This window comes from Colossoma macropomum, unplaced genomic scaffold (assembly GCF_904425465.1).
Source record: "Colossoma macropomum unplaced genomic scaffold, Colossoma_macropomum, whole genome shotgun sequence".
Lineage (NCBI taxonomy): Eukaryota > Metazoa > Chordata > Actinopteri > Characiformes > Serrasalmidae > Colossoma > Colossoma macropomum.
The window spans coordinates 22,493,906-22,515,544 of record NW_023494803.1 but is presented as its reverse complement, the minus strand read 5'-3'; the positions used below and the strand labels follow the sequence as shown (position 1 = coordinate 22,515,544).

At 37.8% G+C, this 21,639-nt stretch overlaps 2 protein-coding genes across 8 annotated transcripts in view; both read left to right on the top strand.

Annotated features, from left to right (window-relative positions):
* Window positions 1-809: 809 nt before the first annotated feature.
* Window positions 810-3,220, top strand: senp6b (SUMO specific peptidase 6b). The gene is made up of 6 exons (XM_036593277.1): window positions 810-1,145; window positions 2,110-2,168; window positions 2,259-2,305; window positions 2,447-2,515; window positions 2,619-2,769; window positions 2,966-3,220. Exons 1-6 carry the CDS (start codon window positions 1,022-1,024, stop codon window positions 3,107-3,109), a joined length of 594 nt encoding a protein of 197 aa, XP_036449170.1. The 5' UTR covers window positions 810-1,021; the 3' UTR covers window positions 3,110-3,220.
* A 760-nt stretch (window positions 3,221-3,980) lies between these two features.
* myo6b (myosin VIb) overlaps window positions 3,981-21,639 on the top strand; it is a 56,953-nt gene continuing 39,294 nt past the window's right edge. For 3 of the 7 annotated variants that reach the window (XR_005008540.1, XM_036593269.1, XM_036593274.1), the window contains exons 1-13: window positions 3,981-4,310; window positions 4,880-5,002; window positions 10,714-10,855; window positions 12,591-12,660; window positions 12,777-12,850; window positions 14,672-14,801; window positions 14,926-15,031; window positions 15,289-15,344; window positions 15,443-15,540; window positions 16,168-16,332; window positions 17,147-17,227; window positions 18,818-18,826; window positions 20,126-20,306. Coding sequence is in view for 6 of the 7 variants with exons in the window: in XM_036593269.1 (XP_036449162.1) it covers window positions 10,739-10,855; window positions 12,591-12,660; window positions 12,777-12,850; window positions 14,672-14,801; window positions 14,926-15,031; window positions 15,289-15,344; window positions 15,443-15,540; window positions 16,168-16,332; window positions 17,147-17,227; window positions 18,818-18,826; window positions 20,126-20,306 (1,087 nt within the window). In the remaining variant the exon portion in view is untranslated. Of the gene's footprint in view, window positions 4,311-4,860; window positions 5,003-6,081; window positions 6,390-10,713; window positions 10,856-12,590; window positions 12,661-12,776; window positions 12,851-14,671; window positions 14,802-14,925; window positions 15,032-15,288; window positions 15,345-15,442; window positions 15,541-16,167; window positions 16,333-17,146; window positions 17,228-18,817; window positions 18,827-20,125; window positions 20,307-21,639 lie in introns of those variants that run through there. The other 4 variants (XM_036593273.1, XM_036593275.1, XM_036593270.1 and 1 more) reach the window with 3 other exon arrangements.

The following is a 21,639-nucleotide window of genomic DNA, read 5'->3' as shown; positions in this document are numbered from 1 at the left end:
CAGACCAGATATGACTTTAAATAAGACTGCTTCCTCCAAGATATTCTCTAAAGGTGTTCTAATCATTGGCACCTGATCAGCTGCACCTGATTTCGGTTAGACATGTTTGAAATGGTGATATTATAAAACACTGTGTAATTGAAGACTTGATATCTCTATCTACAAATATGTTGAAAAAGTCTAAGCTTTTCAAAGGGTATACTTACTACTTTACATGATTGTAGATATAAAGAATATAAAGTAACTCCAATCAGTGCAGTGGAAGTGATGACTGTTGCTTTTTACCACTATAAAGGTGTTACTTTTCAACATATCCATGTAGAATGAATTTATTTTAAATTTAATTTTTTCCATATTTCACAAATAAGCTACCCAACTCATGTTTCACACAACTGACTGTCATAAATGTCATGTTTTCATGTACATGAAGTTGTGGATTAATCATAGCTTTTATACCTAAACAGAGAAAATTATTAACTGCCATTGTACAGTGAGTTGACTATGGTTAAGTTTGCTAGGTTTTGTGAAGCTGAAACTTAATCAAGATATATACTTTGTCAGGAGATGTACTTTTCTGGTCAAACAAAACCTCATCCAGTTTATCAGTGTTCTGTAAAAAAAAACAAAAAAAAACAAAAAACAAAAAGATTGTTCTGATCAGGCATGGATGTTTGGGTCAGAACTAAACTTTGCATGAAGGTGGTCTCTAGGACAGTGATCCTTTGCTCCAGTCCTGGGGTCCCACTGACCTGCACACTTTCAGATATTCTCTACCTAGATGATAATCATGCCTTTTAAGTTGGATGAGGTGTGTTGGTGCAAGGAATGCATCCAACTGTGAAGGACAGAGGGTCCCTAGGACTGGAGGTGAGAATCACTTTTCTAGTAGACAGGTTGATGACCACTGGGCTAATTTCTACTATGTCAGCGTAAAGGGTAAAAGTTTTTCTTTTCCCCCCTCAGGGCTCACTGGTACTTGGCTGTCATCTGTTTCCCGGGCCAAGTTTTACAGTGCTCTGGCATGGATCCTTTGGAGAACGTGGAGAGCACAAATTATACTCCCAGCCCCTCTCTCCAAAACCCCATGTCGCTCTTTTACAGACAGACAGCGTTTGAGCAGCGCTACAGAAGATGTACGTCCATAGGTAATTAAAAAAAAAAAGGGTTGTAATTTTATATGGATTGCAAAAAAGCAAAGATTTAACATTGTCTCATAATCTGACCTTCAAGAATTTTAGTGTGTATTTTATTGGTGTAGTGTGTATGCAGGAGGAGAGTATATGCAGGGTTGAACCGAACAGGAGAAAGTGGGAGAGTATGGTGCTCACTGTGTTAAAACAGAGACTTGCTTATTGTGACTCTAACTTCCTCTAAGGATAACTTTTGCCCTCGCCAGCTTCGACTTGCCACTCGCAAGTGCGCCACACCTAACTTTACCTAAGTGGCCACTCCCTGCAGGAGTGGAGGAGGGGACAGTGAGAAGTGGATTTTCAAATTTAACTTGCTCGCCCTCAGCTATATTAGCCTCAGTGTGCTAATCAGCTGTAGTAATGCAAAAGTTTTGAATTTGTGAATAATTGCTTTGCCTGGCTATAAGCTTTGATTTAGGAGTGTGGTGTAATGCCTTTATTATTACTGTTGGTAGCTGTGTAGCCTTTAGCTTGCTAACTAGCACGCTAACTAACAGCGAGGAAGTTGTATCAGCAGTCATGTTAAACAGCTGCATCCCTTGTACTTTGCAATGTAAAGCCTGGCAAATTGAATGTTATATGGGTTTGAGATATTGGGTCTTTCGAAGTATTTTATGGCTCTTTGCATATGAAACATTTTTTGTTTGGTATTGAAAAGGGAAATATGTTGCATTGCAGTAATTTCTGGGGCAAACTCTGCTGCTGAAGGCAGCCTCTCTGAGGGTTCATTCAGTAAACTTGAGCTAATAAAGTAATGGAACAGTCCTCAAGATGGCCTCAGAGATTTTCGAGGGCTTGTTTAGACTGGTACTGAAACGGTCGGAAAGTATTGTTGCTAAGAGACATCAGTCTGAGCTAAGGTTGAGTTCAACTACTGCACCTTGCTGTCCAGTCTTTCTGTAAGATGTTTGTTTTATAGGTGAGCTGGACATGGGGTTCTGCTTGATTTCAGATGATGATATGGAGGATGAAATTCAGGTAATATCTTTTTGTTTTGATTTGTGAGCTGATAAGAGTTTAGCAAATTGTAAAATAACACAAGTACCTTTTATCATGTACCTTTCTTAGGATGATTGTACCACTAGTGGAAATGTCTTCAATACTGCTTCTAAACAGTAAGCATGTTTGGCAAGTCTGTAATGAACATTTAAATTTTGAGTCCTATCGACTAAAGGCATATGCTGCTTCTTGATTTGTTATGTACAAGCACAGTAGAATTTCACCTCCCTTGTTCATTGTTCTTCACTGTTTTGTAGGCCTTGCATCCTCATTATGGACTCACTTAGTTGCCGTTCCAGGCCAACAGTGGTGAAAATACTGCAAGAGTAAGTCTTGACCTGCCAATATAGCTGGTAACTTGCACGTTTCATTGAAGTCATTTAGCATCTTTTGTATTAATTTTGTCTATCTACATATTATGAATAAAAGATACCTGGAGATGGAGTGGTGGATGAAAAAGGGCTCCTGGCAGAGTTTTACGAAAGGAGCCATGAATGGATGGAGTGTACAGGTCCCACAGCAGGATAATCACACTGACTGTGGGGTTTACCTTCTGCAGTGTGTAGAGAGCTTTCTCATGGTAAGTCTGAAATGCATGTCTTAAGGCTTTGCTCATGTGGGGAAAACTGGTGAGAGCAACTCAGTTGCTATCTGTCGTCTGCAGACTGTCATTAAAATTGGTCTTGAATGAATAATGCTATAGTTTTGACTGTGCTTTAGTTTGAATGCATCAAGTCTGCTTGAATTTTATGGAGTTTTTGTACTGTTATTTCCAGAGCCCACCACAGATTTTACACAGTGTCGTGGATCTGAGTGACTGGTTTCCTCAGAAGCTGGTGAAGAAAAAGCGGGAGAAAATCAAAAAGCTGATTTTTAGACTCCACCTTCAACAGCAGCAGCAGCTCGATTTGGGAGATTGATTGCCCCTACAGGTTATTTACTGTTATTGCAACCTTCTGTGTATTTCGGGGGCTTAGTCCTGCTCATTAAAAATTGATCAATTGACAAATATTAACAGATTCTTGCTTTTTGTATTTCTTTTTGACAACAATTTTGAGGGTTTTTTTTAAATATGTATTAAATTTTTGAATATATTAAATTGTTAAGGCTCCCATTCCCATTGTGCATAATCCATTGTTTTCTTTCTTATATTTCACAAGAATGCCTAGGAGATAATAAAACAAAGTGCAGCATGCACTTACTGAGTAGGTCTTTAATCAATTATTAGTCCAGGGCTCTGTAGAATTGCCCATCTGCTCTTTAAGTAGACCAACATATGGAATGTGCTGTAACTTAAGCTTAGTGCCTCAATCAGGAATCGCTGTAACTAGGAGGCCAAATTTGGTACTCCAATAATGGAAATTTTTTGGATCAACTGTTGCAAAAACACGTACAAAAATGTACTTGTTCTTTTAGTATCCTTTGTGGTCAGATACGAAATTACTGGAGGCATTAATAATAGTCCTCAACCTCTGGGACATGTCTCAAGCCAAGCATTTGACATCTGCTGTGATGTGATGAATTATGAATGTCATTAAGGCTTATGTGCAACAATTAATAATACTTTAGTTTCTTCACACACGAAACCTGGCAATTTAGGAATAGCACTTGTTATCTGAAAGTAATTTTCTCCGTCTTTGATTTTATAGGTGCAATTCTTGGGGAAAATCTGCTTTGTATGATGAAGACTAGAAATTTTCATTTAGCCTCAAGAAAAAGTATCCTTCTTTACCCATGTCTTACTCTTATGTTGGTGTTGTATGGACTATGGTGCACTTATTTGAACCATGTTGGCTTAGGAAAGCTTAAGGGGAAAGGTATCAGCTTTCTGTAGAGTTAAATATTGTTTAAGATTATTTAGAATCTGAGGTGTTAAATCAGCTATCATGTAATGTAAAAACAGTGCTTGACAATGAACTTGTATGCTGATAATTTTCATTTACAAGATGGGTTATGCAATATGTAATAAACTAATGAAATGGTAAACCTCATGTTCTCAACACAGATTTTTACCATTCTGTTTTAAAGTGGAAATTTCATAATGGTAACCTGACACAAATGCATTTGTGTTGGCACAGACTACAGATGGAGGGGGGAACATTCTATCATGGAAAAAACAAGGTACAATGTAAACATTTTAGTGACAATTTTAGTCATACTACCTTTTACTGAGTAACCTGATACAACTGAAAATAGAGGCATGTGTCAGGTGTCCTAATTAGATTTACAAACAGAGTTGGCTTTCAATGGGGTGTAGGGTTTCTACTTCAGGAATACTTCTAAAAGTTTTAAATTGCAAGCCTCTTAAAAAATTGATAAATCTCAAATTTGCATTTGTCCAGTAACCATGGTTATTCCGAATCCAGCTTTAGTCAGGTCCCTGAAACTAGGGCTTTTGGAGTCAGTGGGTCAGGACATAATAGTTAATTAACTCTAACGGTGTACTGTTACCAACACAACTACTTATTTAATGAACTCAGTGAGCCTGTACGCAGTAGTTGGAAAAATGCTGATAAGTATGCTTTACTTTGTAAGCTTTTAGGCTACTGAGTGATCCCTAGTGATCTCACCCACAGCTATTGTGAATAGATGTATTTTCATATCCTTTGCTGTGGAGTTGTCAGTTCAGGCGACAGCTGCAGGAGCCGCTCGGTTACCGCTGACGTCACCGTCACTTCTCTGCACTTCAGTCCAAAGCCGGAGCACCAAGAGGAGAGCTCGGGCAGAGCCGGAGACCTCTCAGCGGGAACTTCAGCCTTTTTATCGCATAGAAGCGCACATCCGCACGCTGTCTGCTGGGGGACGCACTAGGAGTAAGTTACATTTAAATGTGCTTATCCGTCTGTTCCTTGTAGCCTAACTTAAGAGTTCGCTGGCTAGCTAACGCTCCTGTGGCTTAAGCTGCTGGCTGTGCGAGCATTGAATGATACTGTAACGGGAGCTAGCATTGTGATTACTGCATATACTCGTAGGGTGTACAGTTAGGTTTGTCTACACAGCATACTTACTTTGTCGACTTGTGAATGCCTTTATAAAATAAGGTTTGTGTTATGCTAAGTAACTGAGTGGCCAGCTGGGATAAATGCTGAAGCAGGCGTGTCTGTCAGAACAGTTTCATTACTGGAAGCTGCTTGCTGCATTATTTACAGCGCTTACCTAAAAAGATGATGGCTCCGAGAGTTTACGTGGGCTGGAATAGGATGTTACTCATTGAGTAGTTAGCGGAACCAGACTGCTTCCATACGCGCTATAATAAGCTCTGGGACAGTTAGTACTCAGAAGTCAGACGTGGTTCTGGCGCCTGACTAACGGATAATCACAGGTCTTTTAGGAATATCTGCTCTAATGTTGGCTTCAGTAAGAAAGCAGAGGTGTTGTGCTTGTAAATGGCCTGCTGCAGTGCGAGAAGTCTTAAAAGAACTACGTTTACAGTGTTGCGTTGTTAAATTATCTTTGTTTTTAATGTAAGTTTTAATTTGAGTTGTACTGACGTGTCTCTGCGTAGTCTAAAAGCAAAGTCGTGTAGCTGCATTGACAGATCATGCTTATGCTAAGATTAGGGTATTTTTCTGGATCAGCTCTGACAGCTGCCAACATTTGAGTCCAGCTGCTGAAATGTAATGTATTATAATTTACATCGCCACAAATCTTTCATTCTGCGTTTGCTAAGTTGGAAAGCTTTAAAAATGGTGCTAACTAAGCAAGTAGCGTTGAAAGTGGGCTCTGCATCCTGTTAGACTACTCTACATATCACAATGTATTTTCCAACTCCCCTAGCTGTGGAGGGAGCAGGAAATAAAAGGGGGAAGGGGGGTGGAGGGCAGGAGGCTTCATATGTGTTACAGGAAACTCCCTCCTGCCCTTTGACCCCAGGCTGTCTCCATTGGTAACCGCTTTACTGTTGCCATCACTGACCGCTCAGGTTGTTTTCCAGTTCCTAAAGATCATGAAGCTCTTTTCATGAAACCTAGCTGAACCCTGGTGGATATCTCACCTCAGTTTGGATTAGGAGATGCTTACAGGATTTGTTTGGTTAAGCATAAGTAACCCATATGTGACTCCATGGACTACAACACAAAGCCACCATGAGCCGTCGGACGTGTCTTAGGCTGTTTAAATTAGTGACTGACCCTTTAGGTGTTAATGTGATAGTTGTGCTGGGTGGTGCTGATAAAATTCAGGATCATGATGGTAATTATTGTAAGTATTGTAAACGCTACTCAGACAGAAAGCACATTTGCAGAAAGGCTGTTTACTATTTATTTAGTTTTTATGTATCTTGTATGTACCTTTCAAAACCGCATGAAACACTCTGCAAAAGATTTGCAGCCGTATACAAAAGTTTGAGTTCCCACGTCATATTACGTTATGTTAACTTATTTTCACTTACAGACAAAACATTAGTGCAGGCTATGTTTATAGTAAAATAGGAGAATAGTTTAACCCTTTAAACTTCTGACTTATTCGATGGTTTTTAAGGCTTCATACTAAGTAACTACTATAAATTATGTGGTAAATACTTTGATACTAATATACAAGTTATGTAGAGTAAGTAATGAAAATTGTCCGGAATTGTCCATGGTTCCTTTGAGTTAAAGGGGTTTTGAATGAGTATGGCTTTGGTGTGGAACTCTTTAGAACATTGCTATCTACTGCTTCATTATGAAGCATACCTTATTAGTGTAGTCTGTAAGCAAAACAAAATCTGTCCTTAATCAAAGATTCTCTAGACAACCAAGATGTGAATTTTGATTTGGCCTACATATGTTTTTCAATAGATTCAGACAGAAATCCATTATGAAATAGTAAGTCTGTGTTCAAGCATAAAAGTAGACAGTACAAACCTTGAGGGCAACCATCTGTGCCCAGTCCTTACTCACCTGACAGACAGTCATCATTCTATAGCATTAGATGGAGCACAGTAGTAGTGGTCGCCCACTACATCAATTAGTTATTTTTGCTTTTGATGTAATTACTGTGCTTGTTTGAGACAATGTTCTGATTTATATTTTGAAAATGATTAGACATTATAATCAGACATAAATGATAACATTACTTTTTTCCAGTTGTAGTTCATTTTCATTTGCACTGCCTTTTAAAATTAAGGGGTTCTGGGTGGCTCTTGTTGGATGTTCCCTTTGTCAGAAAGTTATGTAGATATCACTTGCTTTGATCTTTGTTGAATACACTGTGCAGGAGTTCAAAAAGCTATTGTCTAACTGTCCAACGGTTGTCTCCGAGCATAGAGCTATATAACCATAAAACATGCCAGTGATAAGCTTTTCTCTCACTAACTTAAAGCTAAGATTCAGTTTAGCGTGTTTCACAGATGTGATTAAGCAAAATTCTAAAACATGAATGGATTAAGTGTAGGCTAGGATTAAATTACCAGTGATAAATTCTTTTTGGTCTATGCTTAGTCATAATCTGAGAAACTGAAGAAACTGACACCATATGCAAATCTGTGGCCATGTCCATCTCTTAATCATACCTATTACAGTTCCTGGTATTGGTCTAATTGTACATGCTGTAATTTTACAACAGTATCATTTGAATGGTCTTTTATTACTGATATGTATCAACAGTACAGATGAACTTTCAACACTCTTTGTGGAAAGTGGTGAATGGGAGGAAAAAACCCAGTGCTTGTGGTCAGTCTAGATTAGTTTTCTCTTAGAAATGCTAAAGCTAGCAAACCTACTGTTTTTATGATTTAGCGTGGTCCATTCTTAGCTTGGGTCCAAGACAGAACATTACATCGAGGTTCACAACAATGACTTAGCCTAGGAACTGTGACATAGTACACCTGCTGGTGGAAGGGTAATCCTCTTTTGCTGGATGCTAGATGAACTTTAAACCTGTCTCGTCTAAGAGTAATGTCAAACACCCGCTTACATATAGGCCTAATCCCAGAACCCTCATGTAATTGGCCATCTTGTTTACTGGTCACATCTGATAGACTACGTTTAGTATGCTTGACCTCAGCTTGGCGTAATTTTGGTGCATATTCCAACTAGTGCACTTACTATTTGAAAATTGCAATAGTGCAATTGCCTCTAACAGTTATAGAACAGTAGGGATTTTAAGCATACAGGGACAATGAGGCAACCAAAATAAATGTAGTTTTTTGTGCATGCACGTACTTGACTTGCTGGTTCTTTGCCCTCTTTGGCTGTAGCCTGGCATGTTGGTCTTCTACGGCAAGCAAAACCACCAATACAGGGTTTAGCTGACTTCATTTTGTGTTTTTACAAAAAAATGTCTTTTTGGGTGCCAAGTAACAAAACATTCACATTTACATAGATGTTTTTTAGAATGAAAATACAGAACTACGTAATTGTAAATGTGCAGGCTTTCTGTTTTTGTTGTGGTTAGTTTGTCACATGCACAGTGATTTTAAGGGGTCAGAATCACAACTTCACAGAGTGTACATTTAGGCAGGAAACCAGTATTGAGATCAGAGAACAGATGCTGGCAGACTTTGGAACGTTGTTCTGTAATACTGCCTTAAATGTTCTTTTACATGCACACTAACATCTAGATTAGCTTTTTTGTTGTTGTTGTTTTTCTTTTGTCATTTATTATGTCAGATAACAAAACATCTGACTTCGTTGTTTTTTATCTTATTGTCTTGCATCATTTACTCTTTTTTATTGTCATTAAAAGGAAATGCATTTCTTTTGGTTTTTTTATCCTGAATATTTGCTGTCATTTAGTTTTTCAAAAGTATGTATAACTATACAAGCCTGATCTATGCATTTAATTGAAAAAACTGTGCCTTGAGCTGTTCTGCTAGATTGTTTTACTGAGGCTGCTGCAGTAAAAACCTTTCTGGTGTTCAACTTTAAGTCTTTTGTTCTTCTGAATTCTGCAAAAGACCCAAGTGAGGCTCAGGCACTGGGCACAGATACAGTTCATGCTGAGCAGACAATGAGGTTATTTAGCACACTGGGTGAAGCGGTGCCTGAAAAATTGATAATTGCACCACGGGAATCTCTGAGGACTTAGCCAGAGCCTGCAGCACCAAGAATGGACGTGGACCAAGAGAACAGTCGCCCTGGTTTGAATTGGGAGCATTGATCAACCTGGCCTTGAGTGCACACCAGACATCTGGGACAGGGAGCATCTCACTCCCCTGTGCCTAATGGATTGTTACTGTGGAGTATTGTTTAGAAGCGCTTTTAATTTGGTTCCTAGCAGCTGGCACAAATGGCCCAAAATTGTGTAGCCTATAGTGCAACACAGTACTTGTTTGTGCAAACTTTTAGCACCCTGTTCCAATATAAGCAAAAATGGTCCTATATAGTGCTGGGAAAGAAGGCACTATGACTTGGTACATGAACAAAGCCCCTTTTGGTGCTGTATAGAACCTGTATGTATAATCTCTGTGATTGACAACCTTGTCAATCACAGAGATTATACATACAGTTCTATATAACCCCCCCAGAACACCCCCAGCCAACTGTTTTGTTTGTTTTAAGTGGATGTAAGACGTCCTCAACAGGAAACAAGCTAAACGTTTGTATATATATATATATATATATATATATATATATATATATATATATATATATATATATATATATATATATATATGTATGTATGTATGTATGTGTATATGTGTATATATGTATACACACACACACTCAATATATAAAAGCAATTTATGTTAAATAAACTTAATAAAATTATTAGACTACAGTGTATGTTAACAAAATCCACTGTCCTTGACAGTAGAGAATGGCTTGGTCTTCCATTAAATTCCATTATTTTTAAAAATTATACTTTAAACATATGCGCTGTTGTTTGTGAATTTTTAGCCATTTCAAAAAGTGCGGCTGTAGATGCTGTCAATATGTTAGCATGGACTTCTGTTGTTTCTGCATATAGAGCTAGAAGTCAGTTTTTCAAGTGTTATCAAACCAGTAATGGAGAAGTTGTTGAGCATTGTATTTCCTCTTGATACTTAGAGTGAACAGAGATTACTTATCGCTCATAGAAATGTGAAGCTACCCTTTTCACTATTTAGCTGCTGCGGCCTAAACTAAACACATCTACATGGACTAGTGCAGGAAAGAGAAGGGAACCAACAGTGCTTTCATTGTTAATATATTTTTTTTTTATTCTGGTCAAAATCTTTGGCCTTTTTTTTGGCTGAAAACCAGCCATCCCTTGACCCTTTCTGTGGCTGAAATTTCAGTGCATCCTTAATTGTGTTTACTAGAAAACTAGAAAATCCACGTTTTTTGTTTTTAAGAGTGAAGTAGAAATCTCTGCAGTTGCTGTTTGTTGTTGAAACAATGTTAATTTATTGCTATGACTGGCATTTTGGTAAACTCAGTCCTGATGTTTTGGCTTCATTACACTCATGCACCTGACTGAATTGGGATTTCTTTGTATCACTTAAATTGTATATACCCTGCTTCTTTCATTAGTTGTCTGTGTTAGCAGTGTGCACTATGCGAACATTTTACGCAACATGAAAACATTCCTATTTACTGTCTTCTCACTCTGTGGTTTGTAGAGCTGCTTTGTAGCTGTCGTGCGCAATGGATGATGGGAAGCCTGTGTGGGCACCCCACCCAACAGATGGGTTCCAGCTGGGCATGATAGTGGACATAGGTGCTGACACACTCACTATTGAACCACTTAATCACAGGGGCAAGGTAAGTCATCATGCAAGACCCTACAGAATAGTTTTTCCCAATACCACCTCTTCAAATGTGCAAAGTCCTAGATTCACTGAAAATACCAGTTCTTTTGAGATCTCTTTTTTTTGGCCTGGAGTAAACATCTTGGTATGGTGCTTGTTTAGTATACTTGTGCGCTTGACAATATAGGTGACCATGCCGAACTGTATTTAAGGGGCTTTAAGGATTTATAATGACCATACCTTTCATGTACACTCTTTACACGTAGGGCTTCATTGCATTTCATTTAAGGAAGTCTCCAGTTATCTAAAAGCATAATAAGTCAAATGTGCGAACTCATGTATGTAAAGCAGGCTTGTGCTGTATAAGGGTGTCGCTTGCAGAGGCAGTTAATAAGTAATGACTCCTACCTGCCGCAGGTGTGCTGATCATGTTACGCTCAGCTCGAGTTCATTAGAAGAATAAGCCACCTGGGCTTCACACACTCCCTCAGAGAAACAACAGGCTGTGTAGGCGTGTTTCTGATGAAAAGTCAGCATAATATTAACAGTTTAAAAAAATCAGGCATATAGCGTTTAGTTTATTTTGTTGATTACTTTCTTTTGGCATTAGGGCTGGGTATTGAACATCACAAATTATTCTTTTATTGTGCTGACCAAATTACTTCAAGTATTGAACAATTTGTCATTCATTACAAAATTTCAGTACTTAAGTAGTCAGTCTTAACTGCATCAGAGAGCCAATAAGCATACTTGTTCTAAATGATTCAGAGTGATTTGATGTGAAATGATTAATTGTAGAGAAACTTACTGACATATTACTTTACAATGATGGTTATAGGAACCAGAGATCACAGTGTCTACAGCAAAAATATAGCCATTTTATTTATTATCCAGTTGACCTACACATTATCTTCTGAGCTTCTATATGTGATGATGATGATGGCAAGATCTGTAAATCTGAAAAAATATTTTGCCTCACAACTTGCTGTATGTACCTCTTTTAACAAATGAGTTTTAGGACAAAATATTATTGCAGAACCATTGTAAAACAGTTTCTCAGGCATCCGGCAGCATGTGAGAGAGCTCTTAGCACTATTTGACATTGGAAGACACTGTTAGCTTTGGTAGCACTGAGCTGTCCTATGACCTTCAGGTCTGTTTAATTAATAATTTTTAATTTTTGGGACTGAGATGATGACATGAGGAATTGTAAACTGAATACTGTGATGGGAAAAGCTCATCTTTTGTTTTTGGAAAAAGAGCAGTCAGCCGCCTCCATGTTACTCCTGACCTCTATAAATAATGTACTATTGTGCTGAATAGTAACAGGTTGCTTTTGGAATGCCTCTCAGTTGCTTGTATTCCACATGTGAATTAGCTTCTGACACATTAACTGTTATTAAACATGTTTTATTAAGTGGAAATGACACCACAGAATTGCCAAACAAAACACGTTTTTATGTTTTCATTCCAATTAAAGATTTGGTTTTTAAGCACATTTATTGGGCTTCATTTAAACTCTGGTATTATAAAGCATTTATTGTGTTGTGGCATAAACTACTTGAAAACAAATAATAGATTGCTCTACATTTGTAAGTGCTTTGAGAATCACATGAAAGAAGCCACCTTGTTCTTGCTTGTTCTGTTTCTTAGTCAATGGTTAAAATGAAGATGCTACTTATACTCTTGATGATTCATGAGAATGTTTACAGAAGTGGAGGATATGAACATTTTCTTTGGATTTCTAGACTTTTCTGGCTCCTATCAACCAAGTCTTCCCAGCTGAGGATGATGTAAACAAACATGTGGAGGACAACTGTAAGTTTGTTATGGATACATCTGAGAAAGAGAAATAAAATTTGGATATGTATAATAAATCAAATACGTAACAATGACATTCACTTGTTTAATCATATATTTTTCTTTATTTTTAGGTTCTCTTATGTATTTAAATGAAGCCACGCTTCTGAACAACGTCCGTGTCCGCTACAGTAAAGACCTGATCTATGTCAGTAAGATGTGATGCTTACAGTCGCATTATTTGATTACCTATTGTCTAGGTCAGAGTTCTTTAAATCCAGGCCTTGAATCCAGTTTCTGGATTCATGGATTTTATAATCACTGGTAGTTAAATGAACTGTTGATGTAACTGATGACCACCTATTGTCATACCTACCAATGATTACAAAATCCAGGACTGGAAACTGGATTCAGGTTCCAGATTTGAAAACCTCTGCTCTAAGCTATCTAAATTTCCTTAATTTTTTAAAACTGTCTGCTATTAAAGCATTTGCAGGGTGCAGTACATGCTTTTCACATTCAGTCTTGATCCAGAAGAATTAGCAAGTACACATTACTGAAGGGCAGTATTTGTAAGACTACATGACACCTACATAAGCCTTTCATGACAGCTGACATAAACCTGCTTAAACTTTTGTAAAGGCTTATATCAATAAGTGTCAGTTGTCATAAAGGCTGCTTTTGCGCAATTTGTTGTCATTTTACCCCAACAAGTGTTGTAACTTCGTTGGCTTTTATAAATTTTTATGTAGGTTTATGTTAGATGTCCTGAAATACGAAGTGCTACCGCTTATTCTTGACCAAGCCTGAATGTGAAAAGCGTGTGCTTCACCCTGCAAAGGCTTTCATAACAGGTAACAGTTTTCAAAAATTACTGGAAGTTTAGATCACCTACATTGTTAAAAATAGTTATTTAATGTCTTAGAAATAGTTTCAGTAGTTCACTAGTTGTTCATTAGTAGTAATACTGACAAACAGTATGTTACCATAATAACATTAAAACCATTAAAATAAATGCTAATGTCTGTGAAATAAAGGTGACAATTTGTTGTTGTGTATTTACATCATATTTCTTAAAAAGCGGATACCGACCATTTTACAGTACTTTCATAGCAAAAATACTTGTCAAAGACTACTTTTGTCCATTTTGATGTTATTTCACCTTATTACATCTACCGCTTGTTAGAATAAGCCTTTATTAATGTTTGTATATTTTGTCAGATGTAGGTGTTTGTATATTTTGTCAGATGTAGGTGTATGAACACTGCCTTTCAGTAAAGTGTAACTGCATAAGCTTTGTCTTCTGTCAACTCCTTGCAAAGACAGCAGCATTTCACTGCAATAGTACATAAGTATGAATAGAATATGAATGCATCTCTTCATAAATTGACTGTGCCTCTGTTGGCTAGTTTAATGTGTCCTACATAAACATTAGTCTTGTTAAAATGGCAGCATGGCTTTCTTGGCTGAAGAAGCCTGAGAGTTCTCATGTAAAGAGTGGCCTCGAGTGAGGAGCTGATGGGCATGTTTTTGCAGATGGGGCTGGGGTCATTAGAGTAGCTTCCCAGGGCCGACAGGCCTGCTGTCAGTGCGTAGCCATCAGCGCACACTCGGGCCTGTCGGCGGAGTGTGTCATGTTGAGTGCTGAGGCCCTGCCCTTCTGTGGCTGCCCCATCTCGGATGACCTGGCTAATCCTGCCCAGACGCTATCGGGTTGCCCAGTGCACTTAATTAGGTCCTGCGAGGTAGCACTAAGCAGCGTAGTGTGGCTAACCCCGCAGCCTTGGGCTCTGAACAGAGGCAGGTGGAGAAGGGGCTGTTTGTGAAGGCTCCACTACCACCACAGGTGGCTCTAATGGGCTGCTAAGGGAAGCTTTTCCAGCGACCACCCGAGGCTTCTCTACATTCCACATTCGCATCATTAAGACTTTAACAGTGCAGAAAATGGAAGCTAGTCATTAGATTTTCTTCCTGGTGGATACACTGTCTGCTCACTTGCTACTTTTCTCCCATTTCTTTTTTCCTCCAGACGTTTGTAGCTAACATCCTGATTGCTGTGAACCCCTATTATGACATCCCCAAACTCTATGCCCCAGAGACCATTAAGAGCTACCAGGGCCGCTCTTTAGGAACCCTCCCTCCACATGTTTATGCTATTGGTGAGCGCATGAGCTCAAAAAGGCCACATTTGAAATTGTGAATTCTCTTAACATTCTGTTTTTTAAGCTAGTTCTAGTTCTCACTCGATTGTACTCTTGCCCTCCCGCTCTCTCCATCTCTCAGCTGATAAGGCATATCGGGACATGAAGGTGCTGAAGATGAGCCAGTCCATCATTGTGTCTGGTGAATCTGGTGCTGGAAAAACAGAAAACACCAAGTTCGTCCTCAGGTCAGAAAACTGAATTTGTCCTTGTGTTTTAAGTAGTGCAACGATAAGAATGCCCTAGTAGACAAAATATAGATGTAATAAGGTTGTTAGAAGGTTGTTAAGATAAATTTATCTGACTGAGGTCTTTGTTCACAAATTCCATTGAGTCCATTGAGTACATCAAGGAGAATAACAGCACTTAAAGGTCACAGTGGCGCTAAAAGTAATTATGGGTGGTGTGTGATAACTGTGTGGTGATGTTTTTCTCTGTATCCCAGATATTTAACCACGTCATATGGGACAGGTCAGGATATTGATGAGAGAATTGTTGAGGGTATGTTTAACTGTTAAAACTATTTAGACGACTCCTACTTCAGCCTCCTCTGCCTCAGGCTACACTGTTTTTCTAATACAAATGTTGTATATCTCCAGCCAACCCTCTACTCGAAGCATTTGGGAATGCAAAGACAGTCAGGAACAACAACAGTAGCCGTTTTGGAAAATTTGTGGAAATTCATTTCAATGAAAAGGTATACTTCTGGTGAATTTTTTTGTATAGTTGTATGCAAAAGATTCCCTGATCAAATTACATGGTTTGTTGATTTTCTAAGTGGAAAATAAGTTTTCACATCTTCTACCTATCATGTGCACAACATTTTAGTCTTAAAGTCTGACTGTTTGACCTATTATATTATTAATGTTTGACATCTTTATTACTGGCTAATTGAACTGCAGTACTGTACAAAACGTCAGAGACCACCTTTCATTTACTTAAATTCCGGTCAATTTCCCATTAAAACAGCCAAAATGTTATTCATTTCTCAGGAGATATTTGTGGCGAAATTATTCAAACGAATCCACTTCCATTAAGAAGGAGAAAGTCAAAGGAAAATAAGTGGGGAAAAATTGAAGATACCAAAACTGGAGTTAAAAAAAATACTAAAAGATATAGTGAAAATAGAACTCCTGACAACTGTTAAATGTGTTTTCTGCTTTTTTCTGGCATTGAAGAATGAATAATGTACTAATTGGCCTTTTTGACTGGAAATTAAATAAATGAAGAATGGTCTCTAATTTTTGCACAATGCTATATGGCTTTGAAAACTGTTATGTGAATATCTCTGTTTTTAACAAAGTCTGTTTTGTGTATGATACAGAATGCAGTGGTGGGAGGATTTGTCTCTCACTATCTGTTAGAGAAGTCTCGCATCTGCATGCAAGGTACAGATGAACGCAATTATCATATCTTTTATCGGCTCTGTGCCGGCGCCTCTGAAGACATCAGGAACATGCTGCACCTGAACTCCCCTGACAGCTTCCGGGTCAGTTTAATGCTCCATGCTCTCTCTTTTGCTTTCTCTCATATACATACACATACAGACTTATTTGTTATAATGCAATGGCTTGCAACAAAACTTAAAAAGGTGCATCAGCCCCGATTCAGGATGATTAAGTTTTACATACAAAATATTTGGACATGCATGCTTGAATGCTTCATTCAGCTGGGATAATTGGACTCTTTTGAGTTATGGGGACCCACTGTTTCTCTCTATGCAATGATTAAGCTGTCTGAATGCCTCGACAAATTCTTTACCCAGTAAACAAAAGACACTAGAGACAGCTCTGTGAGAATTTCTTCTGTGTTGTTCATATTGCACTGTAACGAGAACAATGGACCTTATGTTTTCAAACATTTATTATTTGATGAGGTTTCACTACTTCTAACACTCATATCATCAAGTGCTTGTAGTACCACTAGGTGGCATATTTGGATTGTGTCTGTTTTTCATTTCTCAGTCTGCAGTACCTAAATATGCTCTCCTAAAACTGCAGACTTTGATGAGACTAAATGTCTATGATCTGAAAATAGTGCCTATGTTACATGACAGTTGTTATTTTTTGCTGTGTGCAGCTATCATTGTGATGAACAAAATACATATAAAACCTTCATTGTTGATTTTTAATCTGTTTCCTTTGTCGGCTGTGTTAATCAGAATTAGAGCTACACATATACAGTTAAATAAATTAAAAATAAAATAAACAAAAACAACAATGCATCAACCAATATGAAACTCTTGTGACTTCACTTTGTGAAATATGTTTGAGTTTATAATTGAAATCTTTGCTTTATTTTAGTATTTGAATCGTGGCTGCACCAGATACTTTGCCAGCAAGGAATCAGATAAGCAGATCATGCAGAACCGGAAGAGTCCTGAGGTATGGAGGGTTTGTAAAACTTTGTCACTGGTCTCTGCATTATACTGATAGTAAAGTAGTAATGTGGCCAAGTTTTATTTGTGTGGCCCATAATGGCTGCACAGATAACTAACAAACTATGAAGTGAAATTATTGCTAGGGCGTAGGCTAAAATCATGTTTAGAGTTAGGGTGAGTTGTTGCTCTATACAGCTAGAATCTCACTCTTTACTCAGTTTCTCCATGCCAATGGTGAATACAGAAACTTAAAAATACTTAAAAAGAGAGAAACTGGAACAGCAGATGTGTTTTCTTACATTAAGTGTTTATAATGCTAGAATTCTACTCTACTTAAATAAAGATAAAAATAAATAAATGAATTATTTGTCAAAATACCAATATCTCAGAGGGAGGAACACCACACACTCGTGCACACACACAAAAAAAACATAAAAGCTATATAATACAATACTCTATGTATTTTTTTAGATGGTGCCTATGTTATTGCATGAAGACACAGTGTTGAGAAACTGACCTGATGCATGCAGGAATGCTACTATAGTTTTATCCAAATTTTCAAAATAGTTTCAAATAGAATTAATAACATTCATTATTAGCTTAGGGATTTGATCAATTGCATCATTAATGCATTCAAATGGTTGAGTGTTCACTGTTCTATATGTAACTATTGCCTTTGCTAAAGAACCCTTGAAGAACCATTTTTAAGGGTGTAGGATTTACATTAACCATTCAGCTGCTTTTTGTAGCTTTTGGGTTATTCATTTTTATGTTACTCACTAGATCTGGCCAACGTGTTTAGAAGATGTTCAGCTGCCAACTTAAAATATTAATTGTTTCATTTATCCATATATTATAATTAACTTCTGCATTACTCATTAAAGCCAAATATTTTCTGAACATATTCAGTCCTCAAAGCAAGACTTTCCAGTAAGATTTAATTCAGTACTGCAGTAGCATAGACTTTATCAGTAGAATGTGTAATTACACTGTGTTGTTACTTTCCAAAAATCCTGACAAAATTGTTGTTTTTTACACTTCATGCATATGGGGCTCTTGAGTGGCACAGCCGGCCAGTGTCCCATTTCCACAATGGCAAAACCGTCCGTGGCCGGAACTGCAAGAGAGCACAGACAGCCCTTCTACTTTCTGGGTCGGGCGGATGGATTTGTTGTTTTGTCCTTTCGATTAGGGCGATGTTAGCCAGTTGGGGGTCTTTTCCAAGTGTGATCAGCTGCCTTATAAAGCAGCCTGATGAAATGTGCTCTCTCCTTCACACTGCCAGATTGGCTGGTGCTGTGTGATGGAGCAAATTTAGACAATGGGAGTTGCCCACACCTTAACACTGGGGAGATAATTGGGGAGGGAGTCCGTGCACGCAGACTAAATGGAAAAATATGATCATGCAAACTCTGTCCATATGATTACTTGAAAGTTTTGCTTGTGTTATGAACCAGAATAGCCATAAGAGAAACCCACAGATGCTTTCATTTTTCATGTGAATTGCAGCAGCACAGTAATATTTGCTGTATTTATTCTCATACTATGTTTGTAAATAAACATTGTATGTTTCTTTGTTCTCCCTGAAATCCAGGACAAAAAGGTGATGTTTTTGTGGTTTGTTACCTTTTTTCTGTCACTAGTCCTAATTACAGCTGTTGTTCTGTTTCTTTCCATGCATGGGTTTGTTGTGATGAGGATGCATGTGTCTTGATTCACATATAGTACTATGCAAACATCAGAGTCCACCCTTAATTTATTTAACTTCCAGTCAATTTCTGGTCATTATGCACAAGTTGTTCATTTTTTAGCAGATACTTCTGAGGAGATTACATATAATGTAATCCACTTGCATAAGGCAGGGTAAAATCTAAGGAAAATAAGTGCTAACAGGAGTTTCCAAAATTGCAGTGCAAAAAATATTAAAAGATACAGAGAAAATGGGTCTCCTAACAATTGTGCAGTGTCTAGTAGACCACCAAAAATTGTCACCATCAGATAAACAGTACTTGAGAGAGAGGAGAAAATCAAGCTCCACTCTTGTTTCAGATCTGAAAATATCCACAGGTGTTTTTGTCCATCCTTCCACTGTGAGAAGACAACTCTATGCTGTGGGTCTGAAATAATTTATAGCTGTCAGGAAGCCATTACTGAGAAAAAGAAGTAGGCAAAAAATTGCAAACAAAACAAAGAAGCTGGTGGTGTTCTTAGAAAAATGGACTGAAAGTGAAGTATATCTATGGCATATTTACATAGCATATAAGACATATGAAGCATTGCACTAAAAAACTTTCTAAATGGGTGATTTGACTGGAAATTAAATGAAGTGATCTCTGATTTTTGCTTAGTGAGATCTGGTCTGGTTCTTTGAAATATGGAATGTTTTACATGTGTCAAACATCTTTGACACATGTCAAGTTTTAGTTTTAGTTCTTGAAGGAAACTGAATCAGCTCTTCTAGCAATTATCAAGGCTTGAATATTGTATGAGCAGGGGGAAAAGTGTTGTGGCCCTCCAGGGAAGCAGTTTGGCACTTTCAGGATTTTGGATGGTTGTTTTCATTATGCCCAGCTTTGACTGGGTAAAATGGAATGGTCTACTGTTTCACTGAACTGTAGATTTGATGAGCAATGAGTCACATTTTTTCGCAAGCCACATGTAACGTAATGGCGCATCTTTACATCTTTCTAGGATGAAGTGTGTTCATGGGGTAGTGCTTTCTTTCCAGCTCCCTTTCAAATTGTGTCTAGAGATCTGTTGTTAACTTTGGGTTACTGCCAAGGTACTGACATTCTACACTGTGTTAGCAGCACAGTTACTAGGAGCTTCATGTAAAATAGACTGGAATGTTGGTGAAAATGCAGCTGTGCTTGTTTTGACTGGTTTATACATGTTTCTATAGCATGTGAAAGCAGGAGCTTTGAAAGATCCCCTGCTGGATGACCTTGGGGACTTTAACAGAATGTGCGTGGCCATGAAGAAGATTGGTCTGGACGACACAGAAAAGCTCAATCTCTTCAGAGTGGTGGCTGGAGTCCTGCACCTAGGCAACATAGACTTTGAAGAGACTGGGAGCACCTCTGGTAGATACTGCCGTTATATTTTGCTTTTATCTTTCTTTTGTGCTATGAGCTTGTTGACAGAAGACTAGTTGAGTAGTTGTTTATTCCTGTGCATTTCTGAAACTGCATGAACAGGACAAAATGGCTCTTCTAAATACATTTTAGAATTATGAAAAGTCCCTGTGCTTTTTGGCATGGGTTCTCTTTAAATACTGAATTAATTGTGTTGCATTGAGATCCTTACTGGTTGTGCTATCCCATGAAACACTGGCATTACAGATTTTGCAATGAGCATTTAAATACTGCTTGTCTCAAGCATGATTTAGTTCCACACCGCTGACTTGCTTGCTTCAGTTAAGCTCCATTGACTGTTGCGCATGCAAGTGTCACTCAGTAGTGTACATGCACGCCATAAATTGCCTCATGGTGTTGATATTCTCTATTTCCAATAAAGTTTACTATATTTGAAGTGCCAGTATCTACAATGCTATTGGCTGATTTGGTAGTCATATGCAAAAGTTTGAACACCCCTTGTCAAGCTACATTACATACATTTTGTTTGAAAAATAAGTTAACACGTTCTCTAAAGGTAACATCTTTAAATATTTAATTTTTTTGCATAATTTCTATTGGTTTGCTGAGCTTAACATAATAGAAAAAAAAATTAAATATGTGCTGTAACTTTTGCACATGCCACATTTTGTTTTATTTTTTCCCAAAATGTTAAATTCAGCAAATAAACAGTACCTTAAAAGTGCCTTAAAATGTACAGAAGTTTGTTCTGTGTAGAGTATGTATGCTTACTTTCACTTTCGCATACGACTGTACATGGAAAAATATAGAATATCAATGCGTCCGTATTTGTAAATATCATCGCTGTTGGAACCAAAGCCATCTTCGAAATTGTATTGGAGATGAAACTTTTCTTTAAAGTAAAAAACATTCTTAACTTGCAATGGTAATTAATGTAGCAAATATTTGTGGACCACTTTTAGTGGTCCGTTCACCATGAATTTGGATACAAAACAAAGGATCACTTAAGTTTTCAAATTATATAAAAACATACTCTTAATGTTGTCTAATTGCTTACAAGTTGGAGTTTATGACCGGAATATAGAGGACACATTTTTATTCTAGTTAAGTAGCATACAGTGCCACTTAAAGACTGTTCCTCAAGCAGTCAAGTGTGTCCCTTTAAAAGGTGCACCATTTCCCTCATTCAGCTAATCATCTGTTTTTTTCACCACCCCCTGCTTCCACACACATGCACATGCACCTTCCTCACCCACTCAGCTCACACCTCACCTCAACAGGCCTCATTAGTGAGCTGTTTAAGATTTCTTTCTGTTGTTGC

Bases quoted from the DNA above. Each gene is read 5' to 3' on its own strand.
- senp6b (XM_036593277.1), top strand. From the start codon at position 1,022: ATGGATCCTTTGGAGAACGTGGAGAGCACAAATTATACTCCCAGCCCC. The intron at 2,516-2,618 runs GTAAGTCTTGAC...TATGAATAAAAG, and splicing joins GTGGTGAAAATACTGCAAGA to ATACCTGGAGATGGAGTGGT. The intron at 2,770-2,965 runs GTAAGTCTGAAA...TGTTATTTCCAG, and splicing joins GTGTAGAGAGCTTTCTCATG to AGCCCACCACAGATTTTACA.